Source organism: Paecilomyces variotii (genome assembly GCF_004022145.1).
Source record: "Paecilomyces variotii strain CBS 101075 chromosome Unknown C8Q69scaffold_1, whole genome shotgun sequence".
NCBI classification, from domain to species: Eukaryota; Fungi; Ascomycota; class Eurotiomycetes; order Eurotiales; family Thermoascaceae; genus Paecilomyces; species Paecilomyces variotii.
This window is the reverse complement of record NW_021167140.1, coordinates 1,576,848-1,588,802: the sequence shown is the minus strand read 5'-3', so window position 1 is coordinate 1,588,802 and position 11,955 is coordinate 1,576,848. Positions and strand designations below refer to the sequence as shown.

Here is an 11,955-nt window from a genome sequence, read left to right as displayed (position 1 = left end):
ATTGGATGGGCCATCTCTTCTGCATGAGGATCTCAAGATATAGATGTCTCAAACCAGCCTCGCGTAAAACACACAACATTGCATCGACGGGTTATATGGCGCATATCTCGAATGTTCTGTATTTCATTATCTCGGTTATCTGATCCGTTGCTCCGAATGCTTTGCTCGGCGTCAAGATCTTTTCTCTATTTAGGAATAGACGAAACTATTGAAGATTTGGAGTCGCAAAAGTGGAAAAAATTACGAAATTATTATTCCTTTCTACCTAAGGACTAACTTCTTGACCTCCACCTGTTCTCGTGAACGGACATTATTCTCCACGTTACCCGATAGATGACAGAATCATTGACCCTTCTTCAATAATCACATAGATACTTACCGGACAAGAGCCACATGTTTCCGCACGTCATATTTTGACTTTTCACACGATTACAATCGTGATCGTCGTTCAAGCTAGGCGTCAATTCAATTTCCAACACTAATCTTCGTCCCCGCTCCGATCCACATACTTATTCCCCTCTTCCCAAAATATCAATGCCATTCATCCTCTTCTTTTTATTTTAGTCCTTACAGATTCTGATAGAGACGCCAATTGTTAGATAAATAGGGCATTTCGAGTCTATAGATACGAAAGGAAACCCTCCGGCTCTATTCTTTCCCGTACCGAGGTATAGAGGGATTTGAAAAAGAATGCCAGTTTCAACTCCAATGGGGTGAATACATAGCAGCCTTAAAAAGCGTGACTTTGAGGAAGTTTATAGATTTCGTTGGTTTCATCCAACTGCAGTTGTTGTCAATAAATAATACTGGCGGTAAACACCGAGGCTCATGGGTGTTTCGACTTGCGAATCCGTTACCCGCTATCGTGGCTTATATCCGCACTAAACGTGGATGCGACGGCCTCAAAACATCCATGGATTGAAGTCGAAGGAGTGCGGATGACTTGCTATCCAAATACTCTCTTTATTTATTCTTTTGTGCTATGCCTATGGATCACAGGAGGATAAAAGAATCCTTGTTGAGACGCCCTTAATTCGAACTAACCAGTGAGACTCTACACGGGTCTCCCAAAAGAATCGGGTAATCGATACAGAATGATCACATAGTGAAAGCAAGCAGAATGGCTAGATACAGTAGATCACAGATCTGATAACAAAACGTTAAAGCTCGAGTGCGTTCAATTACACTGACACTCGTGTATTGGAGACAGCAGGATAAAATGCAACGGGATTCACAGGCTCAAAACGACGTTCAGAAAACAGAGATATAATTTCCTATCCTGTCCTTCTGGTTTTGTGCAATGCATTCAGAGATCCAAGTGATGTTTCGAATTTCCTGGTCTAGCGTTAGCGAAGTCCACGATACCTGAAGAGGATAATGCCAGTTTACCTGTTCGCGCAACTTCACCCAGGCATAAACCACCGCCGGGGTGAACTGCCGTGTGAAGACAACTTTTGACATCTCCATCTCTTTCTGGTAGAACAGGTCCTCCAGACTCTTTCCGTCCGAGCTACTTCCACCAGCCATATTGCCCAGACCGCCGCCGCCACCCTGACTGAGACCGACAGCATCGAAGAATGTCTTGTAGTCCGCCACTCCGCTCACAGCCAGAGAGACACCCTCAATGTCATCTGCCCTAGACAGCATCAACGTGCCTTCAGGCCAGAGCTTACCAAATTCAGGGTACAGCTTCTTTCGATCCTGCTTGGACAGCTCGGTCCCGAACGAGTTCAGGGTGATGTTGATTGCACGACGATCGGCCTCAAATTCTAACGCTTCAGCCATAACCTCCTGAGTTGGCGTACCCTTGAAATCGGGGTGTGTATTGATGAAATTGTAGAAGTCCTCCAAGTAGTTCTTGTATAGCGTGTTGCGGACGATCTCGATGTTCAATTCGTCGAGGTCCTGGTGGCTGAGACTACCCTTGAAGTACGGAGCCAAGGGGGTTTCGACTAGAACGGAGTTATAAAGTTCTTCGATGTTGGTTGCGACGCTTAGCACTGGCATGGTTTCAAACCAGCCCAGTGCGTGACATCTCTCTAGCAGCTCTCTCGTGTCTCGTTCGTGCAGTGTGCCGGTAATCAACAGCGCGATATTGTCAATCATATATCCGTAGGTTAGGTATTCCATAAACTTCGCAAAGGAACCAGTCGCCTGCGCCTGCACATAGCGGAATTCGGCAACGAGCTTGTCGGTCAACTTGCCGGCGAGAGCAGATGTCGAGGGATTGGGAGGCAACGAGGCAAGGAAATCCCCGTAGGAGGGGGCTAGCTGCAGCTTGACATCTGGAGATCATATCAGTTCCCGAACGGACCCTGAATCAAAACCAAGGAGACTAATGCAGGCAGGACAGGACCAACCATCTATGGACTCGCACTGGGTCAAGTTGCCGTACTGTTGTTGGGTCAGGAGAGCGTTTCGATACCCGCGAACGATCCCCTCGATATATCTGCGGACTCGTCAATAGACCATACGACGTCCACTCGATTTCATGCACATACCCGCCGTTCACGTTGAAGAACAGACCCTCCATGGTGGGCGATGGCAGCTGGGACGTTGATTGTCCAGGTCCAGCTCTCCGCAAGGACAGCGGAAGCTCAAGCGGGCGCGGCGTCCGTTTAGGGCGGCTGACATAAGCAGGACCTCCCACCGCAGCCACTCAGCGTTTTTACACTTAGACTCGCCAGTTCTTGCAAAATTTCCCCGAGAGCAGCGAAAAAAAAAGACGAACGCTCATTGTGCTTCGTCCGACAGGCAGTGCGCACCACCCGCTCTTTGCGCCTTCTCGATCTGTTTGTCTTGCTCGCTGCTTCCCCTTTGTCAATCTTGGAACAGCTGAGAGTCGTCGCTGCCCACCATGACGCTTTTCATCCTTACCGAGACCAGCGCGGGTTATGCCCTGCTCAAGGCCAAGGACAAGAAGCTCCTCAAGAGGGATGATCTTGCCACGGAGACTGAGACGGCCGAAGGTGTTTCGAACCTGTAAGTTATATTTGCGGATCGTGCTCTTTTGTGCTCTCCAGAAAATTCAGTGGGAAGAAAATTTGAGCTCCGTTTGCCTCAATGGGACTATGAGGCGTAAAACTCGTTTGAACTGGCTTTCTGACCGGTCTTATAGTCTTAAGTTGAAGACTTTCCAGAAGTTCGACAGTGCTGCCACCGCTGTCGAGGAAGTTGCATCCATTATCGAGGGCAAGGTCTCCGCTCGTCTCGCGGGCCTTCTCGACTCCATCAAAGATGAGAAGAAGGTTTCTCTCGCGGTCGCTGACCCCAAGCTGGGTAAGAACATCCATTCGAAGTTGGTATTGTAATTTCTATTCCACAGGATGCTGATGATTCCGTGAAGGTTCTGCAATTGGCAAGCTTCCTGGCCTCGACATCCAGCCTATTGCCGACTCCAGCACCGCAGAAATCTATCGCGCCATCCGCGCTCACCTGCCTACACTGATTCCGGGTCTGGTGCCGGAGGACATGTCAGCAATGTCTCTGGGTCTGTCGCACTCTCTTGCTAGACACAAGCTGAAGTTCTCCCCCGATAAGATCGACACCATGATCGTTCAGGCCATCGCCCTGCTCGATGACTTGGACAAGGAATTGAACACTTATGCCATGCGCGTTAAGGAATGGTACGGATGGCACTTCCCGGAACTGGCCAAGATCTTGAACGACAACATCGCGTACGCGAGAGTCGTCCTCAAGATGGGCATGCGCACAAACTGGGAGTCCGTTGACCTGAGCGAGATCCTGCCGGAGGAAATCGAGAATGCGGTCAAGTCTGCGGCAGACCGTTCCATGGGTACTGAGATCAGCCCAGAGGATCTCGAAAACATCCAGGCTTTGGCTGAACAGGTTGTCGGATTCGCTGAATACCGACAGCAGCTGGCTAGTTATCTCACTGCTCGTATGACCGCTATCGCACCTAACCTGACTGCTTTGGTTGGTGAGTTGGTCGGTGCTAGACTTATCGCCCACGCTGGAAGCCTGGTCAACCTCTCGAAGAGCCCCGCCAGTACAATCCAGATTCTGGGAGCGGAGAAGGCGCTGTTCCGTGCCCTGAAGACCAAGCATGACACTCCTAAGTATGGTTTGATCTACCACGCCTCTCTGATTGGACAGGCTACTGGAAAGAACAAGGGTAAGATGGCAAGAATTCTGGCTGCCAAGGCATCTCTTGGTATCCGTGTCGATGCACTGGCCGACTGGGAGGGTGACGAGGTTACCGAGGAGGAGAAGGCCGCTCTGGGAACAGAGGCTAGATTCAACCTTGAAAGGAAGTTGGCTGCTATGGAAGGCAAGCCCCTGAAGCCCAGAGGTGTTGCTATTGCCCCCAACGGCCTCCCCATCCAGCCCAAGAAGTTTGAGCTGAACGAGGCTCGATCCTACAACGTCGACGCAGATGCTGTCACCGGAGAGGCTCCTTCATCTGCCAAGAAGGAGAAGAAGGACAAGAAGAAGAAACTCATTGAGGAAGTCCAGTCGGACAGCGAGTCGGAATCTGACTCTGATGTGGAGATGGAGGACAAGCCTCAGGCCAATGGTGCCGACTCTGACAGCTCTGACGAGTCTGAGGAGGAGTCGAAGAAACACAAGTCCAAGAAGAGCAAGAAGGGTGAAGACGTTGAGAAGCTGGCCGAGAAAGCTGGTCTCAGTGTTAAGCGGTATCTCCGCAAGCTCGAGAGAGGCGAGATCACTTTCGACGCAGCCGGTAACCCTACGGCCATCAGCAAGAAGGACCTGAAGAAGGCTAAGAAGGAGGCCAAGAAAGCTGCCAAGGAGGATGGCAAGAAGCGAAAGAGAACTGAGGAAGAAGACGTCGACAAGTCGGAAAAGAAGAAGAAGAAGAAGAGCAAGGAATAAAAGCACTGCATCATGTCAGCTTTCGTTTCTGTATGATATCATGTTTTGATCTCGCTTTTTTTTTGCTTGAGTTTGTCTTTTCTTTCTGGGTGGCATCATAGAGCGAAATATTCGCTGGTCCGTTCCTGGCGCAGAGGTGCTTGTTGGCATAGGGCGAGTACGATACTTTTGCCGGAAAAATAATCTGTTTATATTTTCTCAATTAAGACATTTTCTTTCACACATTCCTTATTCATACGTAGTCAATTAGTTATCTGCTCAGACTGTTGTATTCCGTGAATATCGTATTGTCGATGTAGTGCTATATTATTCACCGCCTTCTGGCTGTACGCTTTTCTGCCGGCAGATGTTACATTTTCCTGCATAGCCGCCCGGCATGTTCTTGTCGATTCTCCAAGTCCGCCGGATAGATCGAGTTTCTAATAGAAAAAGTCACCATGAGGGTAAGTTCAGTGTTTCCTTATCTTGTTTTCTTGAGATCGCATTGCTGAGGAGAGATTTAGATCGTGGACCCGCAGGCCGCAACCCTCACCAATATCGAGGTGCTTGCATTTCTGACAGAAAATCCCCCAAGACGCCCTCCTAACCCACCACCGAATTCGAGGAATTGGGTTCCAAGTCCCGATTTGAGAGATCACAATACTGTTGTTAAGGAGGTAAGCGCGGATTAGGATTCTCTATGACATTTGACCTTGTTTGTCCACGAAGGAGGCGCCAGGATCGTGGAAGGAACGAGCCCGCATGGACGGTCTATCATCTGAATATGGCATTGCATATTCTCAATGTAGAATGTCTTGTTGCCATTTGCATGATTGGCACACTCTATATTGTTTTTATTCCCTGTGATTTTTCCTTGCTCGGGAGTGAAATAGGGGCACCATCAAGGCGACAATCACTCATGCTTCTCGTGAGAAAATCATGACTAACACATCTACCATTGAACCTCTAGATCCATAACTACGTCCAGCGTCTCTCCCCTCACCTTCTCAAATACCCACGCTACGTCCACGAGGGACTACCCCAACAAGCTGAAACCACCGACCAAGGCGCCCAGATCCCTCCTCCACCGCCTCCTACAGAACCAACCCCTCTCGACCATGCGCTTCGCGAGCTCATCACACGCCTCCAGCCCTACGGTCTCACGAAGGGAGAAGTCCTCACGATCGTGAATCTTGGCGTCGGACTAGACGGCGCTGCTGCTTCCGGCGACCAAGAAGCACAGGCTGAAGATGGCGCAGACGTGGCGATGGCAGATGGTGATGCTGCTGGGGAAGAAGCCGGCGAAGAGGGTCTCGCAGACGAAGATTACGGCGCGCTGGCGCTGCTAGATACTGTGATCGAGGAGCGCGAGGAGAGGTTATCCAACGAGGATGTAGCGCAGATCCTGAAGATTATCAGAGAAACGTTAGGATCGGGACGGAAGTGAACTGGTGGAGTTGATGACGTCCAGGGATAGAATCAGGTCCTCGCTTCTTTTTTGTTTTCTCCTGGCCTATTGTCACCTTTTACATGATCTCCTTGTTATTTTTTGACATTTTTCCCCCTGGTTCTTTCTTGTATACCAGACTTCCTCTGTTTCTTTCGTTGTTCTTTCTTTTTCATCTTTTTTCTTTTCTCTTGTCGGACTATTCTCGATTACAGAGATGGTCCCGACTCCTTGTTATTGATGTCAATAACTCCTTGGATGAGGTTGAGGGGCGCTTGCCATATGGTCTTTTGGCAACGCATAGCATAGCATGGGATAAGGCGTTTTTGACTTTGTGGATAAAATGGACCAGTGTTGTGAAGACGATCAGAAGGTTGACGGTGGCACGTGCCGCCTTTCTCATTTCTGAATAGCTTAATTGGATAGATGCGGTATATTCTGCATAAGTTACGAGAGAGTACTTGTACTACCCGAAGAAGTTGATTAGATAAAGATAAGTTATCGACAAAAGAAGGGATTAAATCATATAGCATTTTTCATGTCTTATCCTACAGAAGAAGAAGAAGAAGCAGCCCATGCTTCTGCTTATAAGTAGTAGCTAAGACAAGGAGTAATACAAAAAGGGTGATATATACAGAAAAAGCTGGAACGGACGAGTCCCAATAAGCGGAAATGCAAACCGCCATACTCACAACGAACGCCTGACCAGAAGACCTTTGCCCCTAGTCTTCTCGATCTATGCATGCAATGACGAAAACAGGGCTGGATATGACATTTGCTGGGGACTTAGTACAGCGAGAGAATACCACCCGGAAAGGAAAAAGGTGGGTCGTATTTTATGCAGGCCAGAGGAAGTGAATAGACTGCGGGTATATATATGTGTGTGGCACGTGTGCTGGGAGGAATAGCTGAGACAGCCCCGATCAGGGCCTTTCGATCCGTGCCTTGCATGTGAAGCAATAGAGCGTCAATAGAGGGATGGAAGAAAATGTTTTGTCGACATCGTATCAGACATCTCGAGGGTTTAGTTTGGCGGTTGTGGCGGGTCAATTTTTGGGGGTCCTTTGCCCGCAATGAGAATTCCGAATTGATTATACACGGGCTTTTCGAGTTGCCCTCCATCCTCCTGACCCCAAGGTCCTTTCTCGTCGTCGAAGACCACCTCTTCATATCCTTCGCATAGCTCCCCGTAATCCAGCCATTCGTCGTTATCGGTCCAAACGCCTCCTCTCCCACCGCGCAGATCCCACCAGTCGCGGCCTCCGAACAGCGAAGACAACGCTGCAACACGGCCACGAGGGCCGCGCATATATTTGCGGAGAAGAGCACGAGCCCAAGGATGATACCACATGTTCGTCCACCATATTTTCCTGAGCTTTTTATCCCCGTTTAGATGGGCAATGGCGGGGATTTCTCGCGAGTGGACGTTGGTCATCAATGGGATATTCTCCCAGGAACGCTTCTTGGGGTCGGGAAGAGTATCCACGGTCGCATTGAAGGGAGGTTTGACGACTTCCCCTTCAGCCGGTTTATATGCAATAAATGGATTTGGTGCATGTTCGTAGATGTCGGAGGGTAGGGGCGTTATACGCTCTCGGGGAACGCCATGACGTTGCTGTATTTTGGACGTCTCGGTGAGATTGTTGTATGTAATCCATTCCACGTCATCGCGAGACTGCAGCATGTTCCAAAAGAGACGAGACTCGTAGTCTAATCCGATTCCAAATTCGTAACGTCGTCCCTGCTCGAGGTTCACCTCGATTCCCGTTAGGTTCGTTGCTTCGGAGATACCAATCTGATTGTACATCCACTCCTTGAATCGATTGCTCGTTCTCCTTCTCTCCAGTTCTCTCACATATTCTTGCTTCCCGAAAAGTTGCCCCAGAACGAACTGGTCACCATATCTATCTCGGCGGCGTCCGATAGACTGCTCTACTTGGGAATAGATCAATCGAAGATCTGCGACCTCGCCAATGATAGCCCCAGATTGGAGATACCGTGGCCGGTTCAGATGCCCATCCGGATGTGTGTCCGTCTTAAGACCATAGGCATCTGGCGGTAGGGTGGACTGAGGCACAGTCACACAGGCCACGTCATGGGTAGGGTTAGGAAAGCACAGCTTCCCTGCTCCAAATACGACTCTTTGCTCATATTTTTGGACGATTTCCTTTATTTCTCCCGTATCAGGATTCTGCACGACCACCACGCCGTATTTCCTTTTCAGCTTTTCGTTATTCTCCTTCAGTAAGTTGTGGAAACGTCGAATCAGAATATCCGGAGGCAATTGGAAAAAGACGTCGAGGCCGTCAACAATCAAAACCAGATCGTTATCGCTCAGGTGTTTGCTGTTGGTGAGGTACGAATTGATACCGCTCACCCTTGCTGCTGTCGCATCATGCTCCGGATACTGGCCATAGAATTCTTTCCCGTACCCGATGAGCGTCGGAGGCGGGTAGTCCAGAATCATAGCCGAAGTGACTGTCTTGCAAAGACTAGAGCTGCGTTTCGTAGCTGGGATCAGGAGATGGAAGGAGGGGTTCGACTTTTTTAAGCTGCTCGGGAGGGTCCCATCTTCATCCACTTGCGGTGCTGAAGGCGAAAGTATCGAGGAATCTTCTGGCCGCTGTGATGAAGCATAATGTGATGGGTGCCTGACCCAGTAGCTTGTCTCTGTCTGTGACTACAAAGTTGTCAGCTGGGCTTGGGGATAGGGCCCTTGACCTCCGGGTCTTATACACTAGGTAGAGCAAGACTGCATCCTGATATGGTCATTCCGAACGTACCTGTCTTGAACCCAATGCGATGAAGAAGAAGATCAGGACTCCTGTAGCTGTCGCTAGAAAAAGGATCTTCGACCTGCGACTCCTGGGACGACGAAGGTAGGCTTGTCGCACCGGGGTTGGGAGGTAGGCCAGCAAGGAGCGCTGGTCCGCTCTGCCTTCCATCGCGAAGGTTGGCATTGACAACGTCAAGAGGGACCGTCTCGGTCAAATGCTGGCCGGGGGAACTGATGTCAGAATCGAGCAGGAGGATACAAAAGGTGTCCCGATTTCAGCAAATCTGCATGACGATCTCCGGCTTCGCATTCCAAAAACAGGCACGATGCTAGTCTTCAAGATGTCGGGGAAAGCGTCGCACGACAGTCCAGGCTCACAACGGACCAGCCATCATAGTTCCGACGTCGTAGATAGGTATAATCGACAGGTGCGCAGCGTCTGAAGCTGGTGAGGAGAGAGGATGATAGAAAAGACCGAGTCGAGCACGGTTCAATCCCAGATGGCAGCCCGTTGCGCAAGCGGCCGACGAGGAAAACGTGCCAGTGGAGCTTAGAGGGCTTCTTCTAATCGTACCTCGACGGTCGCAGTGGAGAGAAAGGGAGAACAGAGCGTCTGCGTGCGCGGAAGAATCGCCCGATGGGTCTGGTAATAATCCTCTAATCATTAATGGCAGCTGATTTGGCTTCCACGACGGCCCTGAAACGTAACGATCTTCTCGTGAGCCGTCAGCGATCGTCAAATCAACCTTCTGGACCGTTTCCTGATTGGGGGCGAATCTAGAGGACACTGTGACCAGACCGCGAGCAGGAAGAAAAAGAAATCAGTCATCTACTTAGGTCACCACGGTATATAACTACCGCTGTCAAAGTCGTTGTGAAAAAAGAGCCTTTATATTGCAGATGGGTTGGCTAACTACTATCTACTCTATAGTACTACTGTACTGGATGTACATACATTATCCCTGTCAGGGTCCAAGATACCCCCTCCTCGTGCGAGAGAATAAGCATCGGATCACAATCATAATAACGATTACTGCAAACAGGCTCTCCGATTCCAGCCAGAGACCATCACCATGCAGCCGAATTTAAGAAACACCGCGTACGGTACTCATGGACACATAATAGACGCGTCATTGGCCGTATACCCATTGGATAGGGAACCGGAGACGGTTAAATCAAGAACCACATAATTAAGACGCGTAGATTATTTCATTTTCTCTAGTTTACACTGTATCTACTACCGTAGAGACTCAGTCCAGGTATATCTCGTCCCGCAATCGCTGTAGATTCCTGAACAGACCTCCCGCAGGCCCTCCGCTGTCACTCTGATCCATCGATGACCGGTTCTTTTTCTGAGAACGCTGACGGCGAAGTTCGTCGCTCCGTCGTTCACGTTCCTTGAGTTGCCGTTCGAGTACTCTGCGTCGATCGTCAACCATGTTTTCCAGCCCGTCAACGAACCGGTTCCGCGCTCTCTCCTCGACGGAGCCCTTCCAGACGGTCGCCAGCTCCCGCATCGTCTCGACACGTTTGCGGGCTGCTTCCAGCCCTGCTTCCCCGCCACCATCGCTGTCGAGAAGCTCGGTGATCTCTGCGCGTAGCTTCCTGGCAATCTCTTGTCCCTTCTCTTCCTGACTATGACTCTCCCAACCGGGTGGTTCCGGCGCCGAGACTGAAATAAACGAAGAGGCAATGGAGAGCTCGGACGGCGGCAGTGGCCATTCCATTGCTTCCCCAAAGAGATGCACTACATCTTCCAGTCGAGATCGAACTTGGCCCAGCGTTCGTAGCTTAATGATGTACTCCGGGTCAGATACTGCTGTCTGCTTCTGCTTCACCTGGTCGTCCTCCGCTTCAGGGAGATCCGTGGTATTCGTGGCCCCTTGGGTGACGTCTGTCTGAGCAAGGTTCTCTACCAACCCTTCCGGGACAAACTTTTGGATATCACCATGCAAAGATTCGGTCAGAGCATCTGACAGCCCGAGTGCCTCTCCTCGTAGAACCTCTACCTCGTAAGCCAGCCGTCCGCTGCTTCTCAAGATCTCGTCCGTCAACTGGGTGAGGATATTGGAGAGCCTCACATTCTGCGCACTCCACTGAGAGAGCAGAGATTGTGTCTGGCTGGACAGCTCCGACAGCGGAACAGAACCAGGAGCTCTCGTGGCATGAGGCTGAGATAAGGCAAGCGTCAGTGGTGGGAGTGCATCATTGATCAAGTCAACGGGATCAAAAGATGGATCCGCGAAATGCTTCAATGTTGGGTCAAGCTGGGAGTGCGAACGCTGGCCTCCTTCCCTGGCTGCAGCTGGGCCCGATCCAGAAGCCTGCGGTATAGCCATTGCAAGATATCCACCTTGATGCTGTTCTTGCTAAATAGTGCGAAGTGCCAGGACCTGACACAAGCGCAGGGGTCCTTTGAATTGATACCGTGAAAGATAAGGATATCACCGGATCTTTATATTGCAATATGAGATGTTGATCCTATCCACGAGCTAATTCTGGCAGGGACTTTCCACGTGGCTCATGTAATGATCATTGTGGCATGGAGGAAGTGTCGGTCTTGGCCGCGGGAGGCTCAGGCACTTGTTTCTTTCCTCTCCGCCCGCGTGTCACTAAAGTACTTAGTTCGTACAGAATACTTAAGAAGTTTGTAACGTTAACATGAACATGGAATAATACCACCACCTACATGGGCGACTAACGGGCGGCTATCGCCATCCATATTCATACAAAGACTGCTGTTATGGACATGTGTGCTAATTCACTGTAGTGTTTTCTCGACCTGGTAGCTGTCGTCCTGCACTCAGCACTCATCGTGTTTACTCTCCATCATTGGCTAGCCAAAAGGTTCTCTCCTACTCGACCATCCATGTCCTGGTTCCTTTGTCGAAGATCA

General features: G+C 50.0%; 5 protein-coding genes across 5 annotated transcripts; 2 read left to right on the top strand and 3 right to left on the bottom strand.

The window, feature by feature from the left end:
- Positions 1 to 789: 789 nt before the first annotated feature.
- C8Q69DRAFT_450793 (putative vacuolar ATP synthase subunit D) lies at positions 790 to 2,677 on the bottom strand. Its single transcript, XM_028629462.1, has 4 exons — positions 2,502 to 2,677; positions 2,361 to 2,449; positions 1,390 to 2,285; positions 790 to 1,335 (listed from the first exon to the last, which is right to left on the bottom strand). Exons 1-4 carry the CDS (start codon positions 2,531 to 2,533, stop codon positions 1,252 to 1,254), a joined length of 1,101 nt encoding a protein of 366 aa, XP_028489004.1. The 5' UTR covers positions 2,534 to 2,677; the 3' UTR covers positions 790 to 1,251.
- A 5-nt stretch (positions 2,678 to 2,682) lies between these two features.
- C8Q69DRAFT_450790 (nucleolar protein 58) lies at positions 2,683 to 5,080 on the top strand. Its single transcript, XM_028629461.1, has 3 exons — positions 2,683 to 2,982; positions 3,119 to 3,279; positions 3,347 to 5,080. Exons 1-3 carry the CDS (start codon positions 2,858 to 2,860, stop codon positions 4,855 to 4,857), a joined length of 1,797 nt encoding a protein of 598 aa, XP_028489003.1. The 5' UTR covers positions 2,683 to 2,857; the 3' UTR covers positions 4,858 to 5,080.
- A 129-nt stretch (positions 5,081 to 5,209) lies between these two features.
- On the top strand, positions 5,210 to 6,783 carry C8Q69DRAFT_494721 (hypothetical protein). Its single transcript, XM_028632215.1, has 3 exons — positions 5,210 to 5,300; positions 5,361 to 5,513; positions 5,807 to 6,783. Exons 1-3 carry the CDS (start codon positions 5,295 to 5,297, stop codon positions 6,281 to 6,283), a joined length of 636 nt encoding a protein of 211 aa, XP_028489002.1. The 5' UTR covers positions 5,210 to 5,294; the 3' UTR covers positions 6,284 to 6,783.
- A 278-nt stretch (positions 6,784 to 7,061) lies between these two features.
- Positions 7,062 to 9,244, bottom strand: C8Q69DRAFT_22426 (hypothetical protein). Its single transcript, XM_028626328.1, has 2 exons — positions 9,020 to 9,244; positions 7,062 to 8,963 (listed from the first exon to the last, which is right to left on the bottom strand). The coding sequence occupies exons 1-2, from the start codon at positions 9,053 to 9,055 to the stop codon at positions 7,308 to 7,310; spliced, it is 1,692 nt and encodes a 563-aa protein (XP_028489001.1). The 5' UTR covers positions 9,056 to 9,244; the 3' UTR covers positions 7,062 to 7,307.
- Positions 9,245 to 10,252: 1,008 nt separating this feature from the next.
- Positions 10,253 to 11,712, bottom strand: C8Q69DRAFT_450784 (hypothetical protein). Its single transcript, XM_028629460.1, has one exon. It carries the CDS (start codon positions 11,396 to 11,398, stop codon positions 10,310 to 10,312), a length of 1,089 nt encoding a protein of 362 aa, XP_028489000.1. The 5' UTR covers positions 11,399 to 11,712; the 3' UTR covers positions 10,253 to 10,309.
- Positions 11,713 to 11,955: the final 243 nt, after the last annotated feature.

Bases quoted from the DNA above. Each gene is read 5' to 3' on its own strand.
- C8Q69DRAFT_494721 (XM_028632215.1), top strand. The intron at 5,514-5,806 runs GTAAGCGCGGAT...TTGAACCTCTAG, and splicing joins ACAATACTGTTGTTAAGGAG to ATCCATAACTACGTCCAGCG.
- C8Q69DRAFT_450790 (XM_028629461.1), top strand. From the start codon at position 2,858: ATGACGCTTTTCATCCTTACCGAGACCAGCGCGGGTTATGCCCTGCTC. The intron at 2,983-3,118 runs GTAAGTTATATT...CCGGTCTTATAG, and splicing joins GCCGAAGGTGTTTCGAACCT to TCTTAAGTTGAAGACTTTCC. The intron at 3,280-3,346 runs GTAAGAACATCC...GATTCCGTGAAG, and splicing joins GGTCGCTGACCCCAAGCTGG to GTTCTGCAATTGGCAAGCTT.
- C8Q69DRAFT_450793 (XM_028629462.1), bottom strand. From the start codon at position 2,533: ATGGAGGGTCTGTTCTTCAACGTGAACGGCGG. The intron at 2,450-2,501 runs GTATGTGCATGA...ACGAGTCCGCAG, and splicing joins TTCTTCAACGTGAACGGCGG to ATATATCGAGGGGATCGTTC. The intron at 1,336-1,389 runs GTAAACTGGCAT...ACGCTAGACCAG, and splicing joins GGGTGAAGTTGCGCGAACAG to GAAATTCGAAACATCACTTG.
- C8Q69DRAFT_22426 (XM_028626328.1), bottom strand. From the start codon at position 9,055: ATGACCATATCAGGATGCAGTCTTGCTCTACCTAGT. The intron at 8,964-9,019 runs GTATAAGACCCG...ACAACTTTGTAG, and splicing joins GCAGTCTTGCTCTACCTAGT to TCACAGACAGAGACAAGCTA.
- C8Q69DRAFT_450784 (XM_028629460.1), bottom strand. From the start codon at position 11,398: ATGGCTATACCGCAGGCTTCTGGATCGGGCCCAGCTGCAGCCAGGGAA.